At 46.1% G+C, this 17,162-nt stretch overlaps 1 protein-coding gene across 1 annotated transcript in view; it reads left to right on the plus strand.

The window, feature by feature from the left end:
* Positions 1 to 17,162, plus strand: part of Larp1 (La ribonucleoprotein 1, translational regulator) — a 49,833-nt gene that overhangs the window by 20,244 nt on the left and 12,427 nt on the right. The window contains exons 2-10 of the mRNA XM_057774117.1: positions 10,064 to 10,125; positions 10,468 to 10,533; positions 11,576 to 11,750; positions 12,267 to 12,395; positions 12,472 to 12,678; positions 12,778 to 12,940; positions 14,125 to 14,269; positions 16,187 to 16,361; positions 16,467 to 16,636. Of these exons, the coding sequence (XP_057630100.1) occupies positions 10,064 to 10,125; positions 10,468 to 10,533; positions 11,576 to 11,750; positions 12,267 to 12,395; positions 12,472 to 12,678; positions 12,778 to 12,940; positions 14,125 to 14,269; positions 16,187 to 16,361; positions 16,467 to 16,636 (1,292 nt within the window). The remainder of the gene's footprint in view (positions 1 to 10,063; positions 10,126 to 10,467; positions 10,534 to 11,575; positions 11,751 to 12,266; positions 12,396 to 12,471; positions 12,679 to 12,777; positions 12,941 to 14,124; positions 14,270 to 16,186; positions 16,362 to 16,466; positions 16,637 to 17,162) is intronic.

Consider the following 17,162-nt stretch of genomic DNA (forward strand, 5'->3'; position numbering starts at 1 on the left):
TTATTATTTATTTATTTATTTTTGGTTTTTCGAGACAGGGTTTCTCTGTGGCTTTGGAGCCTGTCCTGGAACTAGCTCTGTAGACCAGGCTGGTCTCGAACTCACAGAGATCCACCTGCCTCTGCCTCCTGAGTGCTGGGATTAAAGGCGTACGCCACCATCGCCCGGCTGGTTTTATAATTTTATATAATTGGACATATGAATATGTTTAAAACACTGGGGAAATTGTGTCACCATCTCAGAAACGAGAAGACTCGCCTGTGGTAAAGTTTGTACTCCCTGCAGTTACAGGCAATGGCTAAAGGTCAGGAAGCAACTGTCTATTCTTGACTCAATTGTGTTATTTTAATTAGAATTCCCTAAGTCAAAGGATGCTGCCTTTTACTGTTGAAAGGCACTTACTGTGGTCTATGTATAATATGCCAATTAAGGAATATTTAGCACATGCTATAGTTGATCTATTAAGTTAAAATGCGTTTAGAAACCAGCAGCTTAGACCTTACTTTTTAATTCTTTATTATCTAAAACTGAATTGTAATTCAGAATTGTCCTGAAACACCCTTTCAGAAACAAAACAAAACTGGAACTTCTATACATGTGTGATTGCTGGTGGCATTCTTTGCCAGCTTTTTATGGAAGGATTAAAATAAAGGAGATGTTTGCAGCAGTAATAAGGTTAAAAAGAAAAAGGAAATCCCTCATTTTTGGTCAGAATTCTGGTGCATGTGAGGAAGCAGATGGATAATAGAAACTCAGTCATTTGTGTGGGGAAAGCTGCTTCCTACCCTGTGAGTAGGAATGGGTGCACACAGTTTTTTGCTGGGGAGAGTATTGGCTTTACCAAGTTTGGAAAGCTCTACATTGGGAAGCTGCAACTTGATGTCCCAGGACCACTTCAACAGCAATTCACTGCTGATGTGGCCCCCAGGTTGCTTCCAAACCACAGGCTCCCAGTATACAATGAATATTTTCCTCTTCAGTCCTGGCTAGGTTAGTTGTTATCAGTGTATCCACTCCCATACAGTAGAAAATAATTTCTTGTATAGACCGAAGCCTCTCCCAATATCCAGCTGTTTGAGATTTTTGATTTAGGGCAGTAGAGGTGACACACAGTTGTCGTCTTTGGAGGCTAAGGCAGGGAGATTTGACAGCAGCCTGGGCTTTTTTTCTTTTCCCTTTATTATTTATTTTTTTATATGCATGAGGGTTCTGCCCACATGTATGTCAATGCCATCTGCGTGCATTTTGCTTTTGGTTTTTTGAGACACTATTTCTCTGTTTAGCTCTGGCTGTCCTTGAACTTGTTTTGTGGACCAGGTTGGCCTCAACTCAGATCCTCCTGCCTCTGCCTCCCAAGTTATGGGATTAAAGGTGTGCACCACCGCCACCACCCAGCTGCAGTCAGTGCCCTTGAACTGATGAATCATCTCTCCATCCCCACCTGGACTTATTAGTTAGCCTGTTTCAAAGATGAACAACAACAAAAAAGTTTGTAGTACTGTAGGCGGTTGCTTATCACCAGACAGAAATTATCTGTGTTAGGGTAGCATCATCTTGGGGACAGTGACAGTTGAATCCAGTTTGCAGCAGAGCACTCTGGTCTGAAGCAGAATGGGACTTGGGAGTGACTTGGGAATCCACGGGACTGTAGCTTAATGGAAATGTTTTCAGGAATGAAATTTGAAGCTAAGGGTAGTGGTGCATGTCTTTGCCTTTGATCTCAGAACTCATGAGGTGGAGCTCTGACTTCCATGCCAACAAGGGCTATATAGTGAAAGGAATGAAATTTGACAGGTAGCACTCACCAGTAATTTTAGTAATTGAGAGATGGAGACAGAAGAATTGAAAGTTCAGGCCAGCCTGAGCTACTTGAAACCCTGTCTCAAAAATCCTTCCTCAAACAGTGACTTAACTAAACAGTATCAGCCTGTGTAATTTTGCTGTTTGCTTGTTTAGGGGTTAAACCCCTCTTGGAGCATTAAGCCTATGTTCAGGGCAAGGGAAGCACCCCAACCACAGGACTGGTGGTGGGTTATAGTACTGCCTGGGGGGTACTTTCACACTTTCCCACAGTTGGCCTTGGGTGCCTAGATTGGTGTGAGAATCCAACTGCTTGGTCTCAATGGAGAGGGGCATTTAACCGCCACTCCTGAGAGTTGAGAGGTAAACATAGGTTTAGTCAGTATTTACAGTGAGCTTTCAACACTAAGACTCTGGTTCTGGATGCTGGGGACTTGCGCTTGTAGAGCTCCCAGCAGTTCTCTGTAAGACACACGGCTAGCTTATGAGGCAAGATGTGCTTGGCAGAGACTACCTGCTAGTTGAGTGAGCTTCTCTGAACCTTGGTGTCCTTGTCATAATGATACCTACTTTCTTGAGTGGTTGTGAGACATGAGTTAGCTGTGCACATACTAGAGTTTGGCATTTTTAGGGCGGGTTGAACTGGTGATGAGAAAGGTCTATCCCTCCTGAGTGAGATAGGTTCACAGATGCCAGCACTTGAGGGGTCATTGGGCCCTTGGAATCCCCAACACCAGCCGGGCGATGGTGGCGCACGCCTTTAATCCCAGCACTCGGGAGGCAGAGGCAGGCGGATCTCTGTGAGTTCGAGACCAGCCTGGTCTACAGAGCTACTTCCAGGACAGGCTCCAAAGCCACAGAGAAACCCTGTCTCGGAAAAAAAAAAAAAAAGAGAATCCCCAACACCATAGGCTGAGCTAGAACCTGATCTAGAATTGTTTACTAGATAGCATCTTCCTGTTGGGTAGTGGTGGAGGAGGGGATTCTTTTTTTTTTTTTTTTTTTTTTTTTTCCAAGACAGGGTTTCTCTGTAGCTTTGGTTCCTGTCCTGGAACTAGCTCTTGTAAACCAGGCTGGCCTCGAACTCCCAGAGATCCGCCTGCCTCTGCCTCCCGAGTGCTGGGATTAAAGGCGTGCGCCACCACCACCTGGCGGAGGAGGGGATTCTTAAGGCTTTACTATGGTGACCGAAGAATCACCCACTTTGCTTCAACATACTGTGTGTGAAAAGAAGTCTTTTCCCTCTGCTCAGCACTAGAAAGTGGCATCCTTTGGAAGAGAATCAGTGGCATCTCCTTAGAAGAAACCTACAGAGTCTTTGCTTAAGTTAACACACAACTGAAGGTGGTAGTTGCTGATTTGACTAGAGCCCAATAATCTCTTCAGAAAAGGCCAATCAGGGCGCTGGGATTTCGGCCCTTTATCAGGAACTGGTACCACCTGTGGGGGTGGCCATAGCCACTATTGAACTGCAAAGTCCCTGTCGGGACAGGAGTGGGAGCACTGAATGCATGGGTTACCACAAGCTAAAGTTAGTCTGTTGGGCTTGGCCAGGCTAGCAAACATCATGTAACTGCTGCCTAGCCCTGCCACACCCCTAGACCCGCAGACTCATGCACTATAATACAAGGTGGGGGTGTTGGTCTACAACTTTCATTTCTGCAGGGTTTCAAGTGGTCTGATTTTCTGAAGTCTTCCCCCTCCGGCCCACAGCCCCTCCTGTGTTTTATCTTCAGGCCTGGGGCCTGGGTAGGAAGGGTGGGTAGAGGGAGGCCTCTGAGAAATGACAGTTCACGCCACAGAGAGCCCATACAAGGTATGGAGGCTACCTGTACATTCTTATTACTCTGCAGAGAAACTTCCTGTTGGGGTGTTGATGGAATTTGTAGGAACGGGGCAAATACTTGACCATCTCTAGGTTCTGACTCTGACTACCTAGGCTGACCTGGGAAGGATAGACAGAAGTGGGTCATCTCCCTCCTTGTGGCTTTACTGACTCCCATAGTCAGGGCTCTTGGCAAAGGTGAGGCAGAACCTTGTGCTTTGGTCCAAGATTTTGCTGAGGAGCCTTCCTGGAGCAGAGTTTGGTGGAGGACCTTGGGGAGGCTAGCAGATGATCAGGTCACTCACTGGCCCTCAAGGCCAGTGCCATTTGATCTTCTCTGGCCCATAGCTTCATTCCCACCTTTTCCTGGTGGTTAAGTCATGCCCTTTAATATCAGAATACGCACTCCAGGTCTTGTGGCTTGCTGACTCTGACTTTGGCAAACACTTGTTTTTTTGAGACAGGGTTTCTCTGTAGCTTTGGAACCTGTCCTAGAACTAGCTCTTGTAGACCAGGCTGACCTCGAACTCACAAAGATCCACCTTCTGCCTCCCGAGTGCTGGGATTAAAGGCATGCACCACCACTGCCCATCTGGCAAACACTTATATACGCATATATCTTGATTTTCTTGTTCATGGGACCAGCAAAAGAAATAAATTTATCTTTATCTTAAAGGTTATACCCAGCTGGGCAGTGGTGGTGCATGCATTTAATTCCAGCACTCAGGAGGCAGAGGCAGGCAAATCTTTGTGAGTTTGAGGCTACCCTGGTCTACATAGTAAGTTCTAGGACAGCCAGGGCTGTTACACAGAGGAACTTAAAAAAAAAGTGTGAGGCCTATGTCATGTTTAACTGTAGCTATAATCATTAGCATCTCACACCTTGCTTGGGATGAGGTTTTTGTCTTTTTTGACTTTTCTCATGCCTGCAGAGCCCTATAGCTTTTAGTGCAGCTGAGGAAGCTGCTGTTGCAGGGATGACTGGCAGTGCTCTCAACAACCATGCTTCAGATAGAGTTAGTGCCTGGCCTTGGGCCCAGGGCCTCTGAGAGCCAGTAATAGCTAGGCTCAGGAAGGCTCAGACTAAAGGCCAAAGGTTGGGACCAGAACTTCACAAGAGTCTGCTAGGGTCAGGGCTTGAGCTAGGCTCTGTGCTTGCTGCTGCGAGAGTAACCTGGTTCTTGTACTCATCAGGAAACCTGTTGTCTGGAGAGACCACTAGATAACTGGGTAGATAAATGTGTACTGTGTCCCGAGAGCTCCTGGCTTTACTCGGGTTCTGGGGGTCTCCCAATATGACATTGATTTTGGCTTGATAGGAGAGCTGGGGGTAAGGGTGGGATAGCTGGCTGGTTTGTGAATCTCAGGCAGCCAAGCCCAACAGTCAGGCTAAACTCAGCCTGTTAGGTACTGGTCTGTACGATATAATAACCAGCACCAAGAAATCTTTGACCTCCCATTCTGGTTCCACTCTGGCCACTTAATCCTCCCTGTAGACTTACCAACTAGCCCATCCCATTCCTCCCCCCTTACTGACCCATGGTTTCAATCCAGTATTTCTTCCCCTACCCATTCTTTATGCCATGGCCAGACAGGGTTGGGTCACTATGTACCTTCACCATAAAACGTTAGTTACTTTACATGTGGTTGAACCAAGTCCTCAGTGTAACTCAGGTGTTCCAGCCCCCGAGGATAGCCTTTGTTACAAAGTGTTGGTAGCCCTTAGGTTTTTCTAGAACTGGACAATACAGAAAATACAGGTGTTCATGGGTTTAGACATTTTGCTGGTCTGGAGGGATTCCCCGAGGCCTGGACTTTTCTTCCTCTTCCTGAGTGAAAAATTGAATTTTGGAAATTTAACTGAAGGGGAACCCTAGGCCTTCTTCCTCTAGCAGAGCAGAGCTTTATGCCAGCTGTGGGGTAAGTAGCTGGGTTCGGTAGTCAGTAGTAACTTTCCCTATCTTTTCTTATTTCAGCTGTAGGACTCTGGAGATTTTCTCCTTTCCTGGAGGAAACATCTTGGAGCCAAGTTACCTCTTGTCTGTGGGGTAGTGTGAGGATATCGGGGCCTGCTCCCCACAGGTCTCTTGCCTAGGGGACAAGCTTGGGAGTCTGATTTATAATCTGGGGTGCGAATTGAAGCATACTATTCTAGAAAGCTCCTGGAATGGTGATCCTCCCTTTTGAGAGATGGCTTTTTCATTGCTGAGGGTGAGGATTATTATTGATAAATACTTCTTGGGGTGGGGATCAAATTGTTGAGTGTTCTAGGCATTCTGTATGTGATGACTTAAATGTTCCAGTGGGTCCTTTGACAAAAAAAATACCATTTCACTTCTCATAGAGGAGGTCTAGACTCTGTGTGCAGAACTGTTTCATCTGACTTTCCTTGCTGTTTGAGTAAAGGGCCATGCACTGGGAAGTGGAGGCTCACAGATAGAACCCGGATCAGCCCTGCACTGTAAGTACCTTCCCTCCTCCCAGCCTTTTGTTTCTATTCTTCCTCTGAAATAATGGACTTTTCCTGTGCCCTTCACTCAAAAACAATCATCTTAAAATAACTAAGTGAAAAGATTTTGCCGTGTGGATAACTTTAGGAAATGATCCAGGTGCCCCCTTCCAAAAGTACACTATGGCTTGCAAAGGAATGTTGGTATTCTCTTGCTATTGTTTAGGGTGTTTGTTGTTTTTATGTACTATTTGTTAAATATTTTAATCTTTTTTATTATGTATGTGTGTATTCATTGCCTGTGGAGACCCAAAGTGGTTATTCAGTCTCCTGGGAATGGAGTTAAAGAGACAGTTTATTTTTTGAGCCTCCATGTGGGTACTGGGAATTGAACCCAGGTCCTCTGGAAGATCAGCTGGTGCTCTTAATCACTGAGCTCTCTTGAGCCCTTTATTTTATTATTTGTGTGAGCACAGCACATGTGTGCAGGTCAGTTGCAGTAAACTGTTCTCCTTCATCCTTTGGGTCCACTGGGTGATGGATGGTGCTTTTAATCCTAGCAGAGGTAGGCAAACAGGCCAGCCTGTTCCAGGGCTGTAGAGAAACCCTGCCTCAAAAGACACTTCCCCCCACCACCAGGAAAAAAAAATATGGGTCCTGGGGATCAAACTGAGGTGTCAGGTGTGGTAGTGAGCACCTTTACCCACTGAGCAGTCTGACTGACCAGCCTTGTGTGCTTTGTGTTTAACCAACGCACACATACCGCTACTTCCCTAGAGTTGACTCGGTACTTGTCTGGACCTGGTCATCTGAGACAGAAGGTGATTTCCATGTACCCTGTAGCTTCTTCTTTTTTTTTTTTTTTAATTTATTTTTAAATGTTATGTATACAATATTCTGTGTGGTATGCCTGCAGGCCAGAAGAGGGCACCAAACCCCATTACAGATGGTTGTGAGCCACCATGTGGTTGCTGGGAATTGAACTCAGGACCTTTGGAAGAGCAGGCAGTGCTCTTAACCTCTGAGCCATCTCCCCAGCCCCTACCCTGTAGCTTCTAATCATTGAGGAGGAAGCTGTGCTAGGGCCTGGGCCTACCATGTTCACACTGACCCCTCCAGACTATGTTATCTAGTTGGAAAAATACGGAAGAGCCGTAAATAACATAAAGAAGGGGACTTTTACTGGTAGTGGATATCTGGGAACCCATGGGGTTCCTCATAGGTGGATAGGAGCCCTTGCAAAAGAATAAAGCCTTCTAGTCCTTAGCTGGTTCTATGAAATTCCTTCAAATATTTCCTATCTACAAACAGTGGGATTAGATCTGCCTTATATAGAACTGTTTTCTTGTATAAGTGACAGTGGTGTGTTCTGAGCTTGGCTTGGTTTGGTGGTGGCAAAGTGCAGGTTTTAGAAGACAAAGATCGGAGAGCTGACTTGGCTTGATGCAGGATAACACAGTATCAGCATCAGCACAAAAGAGTTGTTTTTCATTGGAAATGATTTTAGGTGTCAAGTCCTGCTGGACCAGTATTTTGTCTGTCTTTGCTACTTAACCCCTGTACACATGTACATGCATACGTGCATGCTTGTGTACTTCTACACTGGGTGGCTAGGAGGGGGGCACAGGATGATGAATGTATGATTGAGGTCAAATACAATGTAATATTGCCTAGTTCTCTTTCCATTTCTCAAAGAGCACTGGTGGCAGCTCATGAGAACATTGCTGGATTTTCCAGGGTCTCATGCAGTTTCTCCTCCCCAACTCTGAGACTTGTTGGAGTCAGTCTCAGGCTCTAGTTAGGAGCAAGGGAAAAATAGGACACCATAGATCCTTTTGGTGAGCCTTCTGGGGACTGAACTTTCTAACAGACTTCACATAAGACTGATTTAAGACTGTGTGACCCGGGAAAGTGTAAGATCACTTTTCCTCTTCCTCATCCCTCAGGTGGATGCCCAGACAGCAATGAGCAGAGTTCTTCAGGCATTTTCTCTGTACTGGAGACAGAGCTTGCAGTCTGTGATCTGGTTCTGCTGAGATCTCAGGGTGATCCTAGCAGTACTGCTCAGATTTGAGAGGCTTTTTTTTTTTAATTAGGCAGTGGGGCATACACCTGGAATTTCACCACTTGGCAGTCTGGGGCAGGGGGATTGGTGGAGACTGCTTTGGGCTGCATAGCAAGACCCTTCCTTTAAACAAACAAACATTTGCAGGAGCTCCACAGCGTGCTTGTGGAAATCAGAAAACAGCTTGGAGTTAAGTTTTCATCTTCTGGGGAGGTACATTCACCCAGACCAAAAAAACTTTAAAAATGTCTTGAAAACTTTTGCCCCTTTTCAAATACATCTTCAGTATACCTTACTCCTAGTCCTCATATACTTCCTGTTAGGTAAACTTTGTCACTAGCCATGCCCAATAGCTGTTATCCCAGCTGTGGCTCAGGGTGGGCACTAGCCTGGCCTTGGACTGAAGCAGGTGAAGATCTTTTTTATTCTTTTTGTAACAGAGTCACTTTGTGTATCTTTGGCTATTCTAGAACTTGCTATCTAGACTAGACTGGCCTTAAATTCTGAGAAATCCTCCTGTATCTGTCTCTGAAGTGCTGACATTAAAGTCATATGTCACCACACGCGACACAGGTGAAGATGATGGGTAGCTAATCTGGGTCAACCTGTGGGTCACGGGACAGTGGTTTTCTTACAGTGGAGATTTTCTAGTATTCTGCTTCTCAGTGCTGGAGAGTAAGGGTACTGTGGGCTGGGTTCTACAACCCCAGCTATCAGAAGGCAAGTATCTACCTACCATTAGGGGTAGTGGCTCCAGTAATGGGCCAGAAGCCAGGAATTCATTGGCCTCACAGTTAGGAATTGGGCAAGGACACTTTCTGCTCATTAAAGGACATGGTCTGATTTCTGTGCTTGGAGGCTGGCACAGTTCCTGGCATGGCAGAGGAGGTAAGTGGGTGAACAGAATCCCGTGGATCTCTAGAAGAAGGAGAGACAGGCACCGTTGGCTTTAAGAACTGTGTTGGGAAAGTGGTGTGTGTGTGTGTGTGTGTGTGTGTGTGTGTGTGTGTGTGTGTGTGTGTGTGTATGGGAGCAAACTAACCAGAGCCACTTCTTTAGAAAAGACATTGCACATTGTGTTCTTTAAAAGCCATCTTTGTCTTTGTAGATATACTCTTCATTTTCTAACACACATCCTTCCAGAGTTTGCCCTGTGGATGTATGAATGTACACATTCTTACCTCTTGTATAGAAAACATTATTTTGTGACTGCCTTCTTTCATTGTTTTCATCTTCACATAATTGGAGACCATTATATTTTAATGACTGTTGTGAAGTAGACAGACTTCATTTGGTGATTTCAGTACTATAAGAGCTAAAATTGTGCATAGCCTTTTTGTCTCACTTGTATTGCTTGGATTAAATTTAAAAGATGGAACTGGCTAGGCCTGATGGTGTGCTTGGGAGGCAGAGGCAGGGGGAGTCTCTGAGTTCAACAGCCTGGTCTGCATGGCAAGTTCCAAAGCAGTAAGAGCTATACTGTGAGATGCTGTCCAAATAGACGTAACTGTAAAGTCAAAGTGGAGTATATGTTTTCTTTAGGGACAGAGAAGCTGGTTCTTGTCTCAACTATAGGTCAGCGAGGACAAAGTAGGCCTTGGTATGGCCCTGGATTTATTTACTTATATGTCTTCAGCTTCCTTTTCTCTGTTCATTTGATTTCTTTTCCTTATAGATTTTGCAATAGTTTTGGAGGCCTGAGTTAGAATGGCCTCAAGCCACAGTTGGCATCTCATAAGAAATACAGACTTGGACTCTAAGGGCTTTCCCACCTCAGGGTAGGATGCCCAGGGGCAGCAGAGCTTTCAGCACACGTTCTTGCCCTGTCTTCAGTGGCTCCTCTGGGAACCTGCAGGTACATGATCAGATGGGCATGGTGGTGACACAGGCTCTAAACAGCTGTTTGCTTTCCTTGTTCCAACAGAACCTTCTGCTCCAGCCAAGGTAGTGAGGGCAGCTGCTCCTAAACAGCGCAAGGGCAGCAAGGTAAGGAGCAGGGTGAGTGATACTTGTGGGTGATTCCTCTTGTTCTTGGTGGGTTTTTTTTTGTTTTTTTTTTTTTTGAGACAGGGTTTCTCTGTAGCTTTGGAGCCTGTCCCAGAACTAGCTCTTGTAGACCAGGCTGGCCTCGAACTCACAGAGATCCGCCCGGCCTCTTCTTGTTCTTGTAAGCACTTCTGGCCCATCTTTCTGGGTACCTGTGCTTGTTGGTGTCTTGAGTGTGCAAGGTGAAGTGGTCCAAATCTCTTAGAGAAACTAGAGCTTGGGTGCGGGGCGAAATGACCAAGGCGGAGTAACTCTGGGGTCTTCATAGACTATGCCTTGCAGGTTGGTGACTTTGGAGATGCAATCAACTGGCCTACACCTGGAGAGATAGCCCACAAGAGTGTGCAGGTGAGTGTGGGGAGAGTCTGACAGACAGGTTCAGATGCTGTCTTTATAAACTCAGTTGGCTTTTGTCCAAGAGCCATAAGTCTTGTCTGTCTTGAGTTTTGAAGAGTAGTTGGCAGGACATTATAGTGTACCTCTGTAGTCCTAGCTACTCAAAAGAAGGAGGACTGTCGGGCTAAGAGGTTAAGGCCAGTCTGGATTAACCTAGGACCCACGCACACACCCTCCTTCCAATCCGATCTGAACAAACAAACGGAGACTGGCTATATATAAGGTGGGCAGCAGGAGAAATGGCTCAGCGGTTAGGGACATTGACCATTCTCCTAGAGGACCCAGGTTCAATTCACAGCACACCCACATGACACCTCACAGCTGTCTATAACTACAGTTCCAGGGGACTGGACACCCTTACACAGGCAAAACACTAATGCACATAAAAACGAATATTTTTAAAAAGTGGGCAGCAATCAAATAATTAGGAATGGTAATTCATCATGTGATCCTTTACCTAGTTTCAGGATCTGCCAGGCACTGTTCATTTCCTCTTTGCCTTCCAGTGATCTGATCCCCAGAAGTTAGTAGCTCTTGATGGTTCAGTAAGTTAGGAAACAGCTGTTGTAGTTTTCTAAAGTCCATAATTTTTCATTACAGTGCCAGGATTTTCTGAGTGATGAGGGGATCAGATCAAGCATGGGCTCCAGATTGGGAAGGTGTATTTAGCTTCCCTAGACCCTAGCTGCAGAGACTCTTGGTCAGTTCTGTTCCTCTCAGTACTTTTGTTCTGAGCTAGTGACCACCTCAATGGGTCATATCCTTACTGTAAGGTGGTACAGACAAGCTAGGGTCAGCATCTCTTCCACCCCACAGATTTAGGAAGGCTAAAATGAATTGTTCCTCCTACTTCATGGCACATGTGGCCATGTCTTGTCATGAAAACTAGGCCTTGGAATGTATACAGTGTAGCCTACTGTAACACCTTCCCAGTGATGAGGCGCCCTTCTTCAGCCAGGAGGCTCTAGTATTCACTCTGCCTTGCCTGCTGCAGCCACAGTCCCACAAGCCTCAGCCTGCCCGTAAGCTGCCGCCCAAGAAAGACATGAAGGAGCAGGAGAAAGGAGATGGAGGTGATAGTAAGGAGAGTCCGAGAACAAAGTCAGACGAGTCGGGGGAGGAAAAGAATGGAGATGACGACTGCCAGCGAGGCGGGCAGAAGAAGAAAGGTGAGCTCCTGCTTGGAACAGCTGTATTTCAAGTCTCGGTACATCTACTCTTGAATGGACTTTTACATTGCTCTAAGAGTTTCTCAAGCTCACTGAAATGATACAGGCTTGACTGCTTTTTCTCAGACCCACAGGCCAACCCTGACTCGTTCTCATTCTCACTTCAGTACAGCAACCTCTCTCCATCAAAGGTGTCTCCTTGACTCCTGCCCATTCCACCTAAACTGGTCCTTCACAGTTCTCACAGGCAGTGACATGACACATGTGTAAAGGGAGCCTGGAAAGTTAGTCCTTATTATGTGCAGGCAGGTGTCTGGCTCCAGAAAGTGGTTCTTAACACTGAGACCACCGGCCTCCTTATTTTAGAGATTAAAAAGAGGCACACTGTTTGGAAAGAATGTGCCTATGGATACCAGATGGAATGTTTGGGGCCAAAACTTTGGGGGAAGGAAAAAAAAAAAAGCCATGTAGGAGGGGCCTGCCATGCCTCTCTCACATGCCCATGCTGTCCCTCAGGGAACAAACACAAGTGGGTTCCGTTGCAAATAGACATGAAGCCTGAAGTACCGAGAGAGAAATTGGCCTCACGTCCCACTCGTCCACAGGAGCCAAGACACACACCTGCTAGCCGAGGGGAGATCAAAGGTATGCCCTGCCTGCTATGGAGAGCCTGCATGAGGAGGATACGCCCAGTTTCACCTTGTGCTCCTTCTCACCACAGGATCTGAACCTGTCACCTACATGCCTGTATCTGTGGCCCCACCCACCCCAGCCTGGCAACCAGAGACCAAACCAGAGCCTGCCTGGCATGACCAGGATGAGACATCGAGTGTGAAGAGTGATGGGGCTGGCGGGGCACGGGCTTCCTTCCGTGGCCGTGGACGGGGGCGTGGTCGTGGACGGGGCCGAGGACGGGGTGGTACTCGAAGTACGTGAAGCCCCTTCGGGCTCTGGGGTGTCCAAGGGAGTACAGCAGGGGTAGTAGGCGGGAATCTTCTCTCTCTAATGATGCCCATTTCTCCTGTAGCCCACTTTGACTACCAGTTTGGCTACCGAAAATTTGATGGTACAGAGGGGCCCCGCACCCCCAAGTACATGAACAACATCACCTACTACTTTGACAATCTCAGCAGCACTGAGATTTACAATGTGGACCAGGAGCTGCTCAAGGACTATATCAAGCGCCAGATGTGAGTGTGAAGGCTCTTCTGGTCTATGCTGGAATGGGGCCCAGAACAGGGTCTAGTGAGTGATAGTTGTAGTAGCCCTATTTAAGCTGTGAAAGATTACTTTTCTGCTTTCACAAAATTCTGTTCATTACAGACATAAGACCATATTTACCTTAAGGAAAGTAGAGACTACCTCAGGTGAGCAGCCTGGTTCCCTTCTGTACTCCTCTAGTCACAAAACAGCCCATCAGCAGCATGGTGGATGCTAGCTAGCAAGCATGTTCTTTAACTGTCACTGTGGTCAGACTCTTTGCCAAGTGATTGCAACTATAACGTCTGCATACTGGAGTCCTATGAACTCCTGTCCCTATTTTATAGGGGAAAAGGCAGGCCAGTAATTCCTCCAAAGTCACAGTAAATAACAAAGCACAGGATTAAAGCTGTTTCTGTATAAATCTTTTGTGTCCCTATTCATACTAACGTGCTGGCTCAGAACAGAGATCTTATACAGGGAAACAGGTAGTGTAGGGTTAGTGTTTTAGGGACAGAACATTATTGGTTGGAACTGAGTTTCAAAGGATTTGTTTGTTGGGTTCACCCTGTGGTAGCTGAAATACACAAAGGGTGATTTGGCTGGGCGGTGGTGGTGGTGTATTCCTTTAATTCCAGCACTTGGGAGGCAGAAGCAGGCATATCTTTGAGTTCAAGGCCAGCCTGGTCTACAAGAGCTAGTTCCAGGACAGACTCCAAAGCTACAGAGAAACCGTGTGTGTGTGTGTGTGTGTGTGTGTGTGTGTGTGTGTGTGTGTGTGTGTGTGATTTGACTCAGGGTAGCAGGATATCATTTCTTTTCAGCCCTACACTAGGGGTTCTCAATATTCCTCACGCTGCGACCCTTTAATAGAGTTCCTCATGGTGTGATAACCCTCAACCGTAAAATCATTTTTGTTGCTACTTCCTAAGTGTAATTTTGCTACTGTTAGGAATCGTAATATAAATATCTGTTTTCTGATAGTCTTAGGTGACTCTTGTGAAAGGGTCAAGTTGTTTGACCCCCAAAGGAGTTGTGACTCACAGGTTGAGAGCCTCTGCTTTAAGCTGTACTGCAGGAAAGGAGTGAGAATGCCAGAGATGTGAGATTGCTTGGGTGGGTAGGAAGCAGGGAAGGCCCATAGCCCTCAGTGATGCTTTTTTCCCCTACTTAGTGAATACTACTTCAGCGTGGACAATTTAGAGCGAGACTTCTTCCTGAGACGGAAAATGGATGCTGATGGTTTCCTTCCCATCACCCTTATTGCTTCCTTTCACCGTGTACAGGCCCTAACCACTGACATTTCACTCATCTTTGCGGTATGTCTTCTCCCAGGGGTTAGGGTGGGAACATAAGGTTGTCCTGTGAGTCCTGAGTTGATGGGCTGAACTCTGGAGGAGTCCCTGCTAACTACATCTACTGAGTCCCAAGGGAACACTTCACCAGCTACAGCACAAGTCAACGACAGCTGGTCTTGAATGCTTACCCCTCTTCTTCTTTCATTTATACCTTTCAGGTCTTCCTAGAAAATCTAGCATTTCAATAGCCACAGTATCACTATCACACCCACAAATATTGACAATTATTTAATTACCAGAAACTCCATTTCAGATTTTCCCTAATTGCTGCCAAACATTGTTAAAAATGATTTGTAGAGATCAGAGTCCAGATCAGATCTGTGTGTTCACTTGCATCTGCCTCAACCCTTTGGTTCTTCTCTTGCTCTTTATTTGTTGGGTAAATTAGTCCCTGTCTCCTATACAAGACTGCAGGTCCAGTGGCACAGAGGCATCATCCCACATACCCACCTGAGTCCTGAGTTTGGGTAGCTTCGTGTTCTCTTCTAGAGACATGAGAATTGGGGCTTTAAATGACTAGTGTCTTCTTTTGGGTGGCATGTGACAGTCTATCTCCTGAGATAAAAACTGCTTTAGTTATTGCAGAGACAATTTCCTTAGGGGTCACAAAGTAGCAGTATTCTAATCCTTTCGGTCAACCTTTGCTTAACTACTTGGAGGAGACACTTAGTATCCGTTAGTTGTTCACTTACCTAGAACAGGAAGGACAGATCTAGGAACAACTATCCTTCAAAGGTAACTGGTAACTTCAGGACTTTCTCTTTAGCACTGTATAATTTTTTTTGTTTCTTTTTTTGGTTTTTGAGACAGGGTTTCTCTGTGGCTTTGAAGCACGTCCTGGAACTAGCTCTTGTAGACCATGCTGGCCTTGAAATCACAGAGATCTGCCTGCTTCTGCCTCTCGAGTGCTGGAATTAAAGGCGTGCACCACCACCACCTGGCTTTTTTTGCAAGGAGTGGGGGAGGTAACTGCTTACAATTATTTTCTGATACACAAACAGCATATGTCTATAACATATGGCCTTGTGTGTTTAGCTTTTTTTGTCCTTGGCATAGATTTCTAGAAGTAGGGTAACTGATCCAAAGGTGAATGCAAACTAATTTTAAAGACACTGCATAACCCTTTCTAGAAGTGAATCTTGTGCATTCCCACCCACAGTATCTCTGTTCCTCTTCCCTAGACTGTAATGACAGTGTTAACCACGTATTGAGTTTTCCTTTTCCTTCTTTCCCTTGACAGATTTCAAGAGTTCACATAGAAAATTTAAGCCAGGTGTGGTGGTGCACACCTTTAGTGCCAGCACTTGAGAGGCAGAGACAGGAGAATCTCTTGAGTTTGATGCCACATTGATCTACAAATTGAGTTCCAAGATAGTCTGGGTTGCACAGAGAAACCCTGTCTCAGAAAAAGAAAGAGAACAAATGTAGTCTTCACTTTTGTACCCAGAGATAACAGCCCATAATAATTTGCCCTGTGCCTCTTAACAACAGTTGTATTATATTGATCTCAAGTTTTCTCTAAATTCAAATAAAAGAATGGTAGTTGCCCTGACCTATTCTTGTCTTAGGATTTAAATGGCCATCATGGTGGCAGGTGCTTTTACTGTGACAGTCACTGTAAACAGCCTTTGCCTACATCTTAGACATTGGTCTCCTTTGGGCAGGTGTTGTCTGGATTTCTGGATGTTAACTTGCAGACTTGTTGAATAACTTTGATTTTCATGTTTATACCTTTTATGTGGCTGTCAGTCAGGGAAGATGTGGCCAGATATTTACTACTGCTGCTGGCCTAAATCAGGGGTTTAGGGACCTGGTTGTTCTCCAGATCTCTATTTGCCCTAGGTGGTCCTCTTCATTCCTGTTGCTCCACCTCTGCAGGCTCTAAAGGACAGCACGGTGGTAGAGATCGTTGAGGAGAAAGTTCGCAGGAGGGAACAACCTGAGAAGTGGCCACTTCCTGGTCCGCCAATAGTGGACTATTCACAAACAGATTTCTCTCAGCTTCTCAACTGCCCAGAGTTTGTTCCCCGTCAGCACTACCAGAAGGAGACTGGTAGGTATCCCAGTGGAGGCTAGTTACCTTCTTATCCTCCAGTGTGGAGTCGCCGCAAGCCTGGAAAGGACTAGGATGATGAAGCCCTGCTTTTCCTCCCTCCAGAGTCAGCACCTGGCTCTCCCCGTGCTGTTACACCAGTGCCAACCAAAACAGAGGAGGTCAGCAACCTGAAGACTCTTCCCAAGGGCCTGTCTGCCAGCCTCCCAGACCTGGATTCTGAGAGCTGGATTGAAGTGAAGAAAAGGCCCCGTCCCTCCCCAGCACGCCCCAAGGTGGGTCAGGCCTGCCTGGCTTACTTCTGAGGGTCTAAGCTGAAAACCTAGGTACCCTGGATTTTCTGGTGTAGGAATACTGACACAGCCTCTTTCTATTCTTTGGGGACCTCTCTTAGATATCCACCTCAGTTCATGTGTGACTTTTGACAGAATAAGACCACGCAGGTGTGACCTAGGCTTCTTGTTTGTAGCTATTCATTTTTCGTTTCCAGGGCCTTTTGCCCGTATCTGTCTTTGGTCTTCTGTATGTAAGTCCCTCTGGTCTTAGAGTTCGTGGAGAGAAGTGCAAGTCCTGCAGTGATGGCTAGTGACTTTGGGAAGTTGGTGCTTGTATCAAGGTCTCAGTTTCTGTCTTAAGATGAAGAAAGTCAGAGTCAACTACCCTAGAAAGAGGAAAGCAGTACGTGTGTTGACCACAGGGAGATCACTGCCTTCTTTCCAGGAACCACATTTATTTCCTCTACTCTGCAACCTCAACTCCCTCTTTGGAGACCTTTGTTCTGGGCCTTGTGAAGTGGCCTCA

Source organism: Chionomys nivalis, chromosome 7 (genome assembly GCF_950005125.1).
Source record: "Chionomys nivalis chromosome 7, mChiNiv1.1, whole genome shotgun sequence".
Taxonomy (NCBI): domain Eukaryota; kingdom Metazoa; phylum Chordata; class Mammalia; order Rodentia; family Cricetidae; genus Chionomys; species Chionomys nivalis.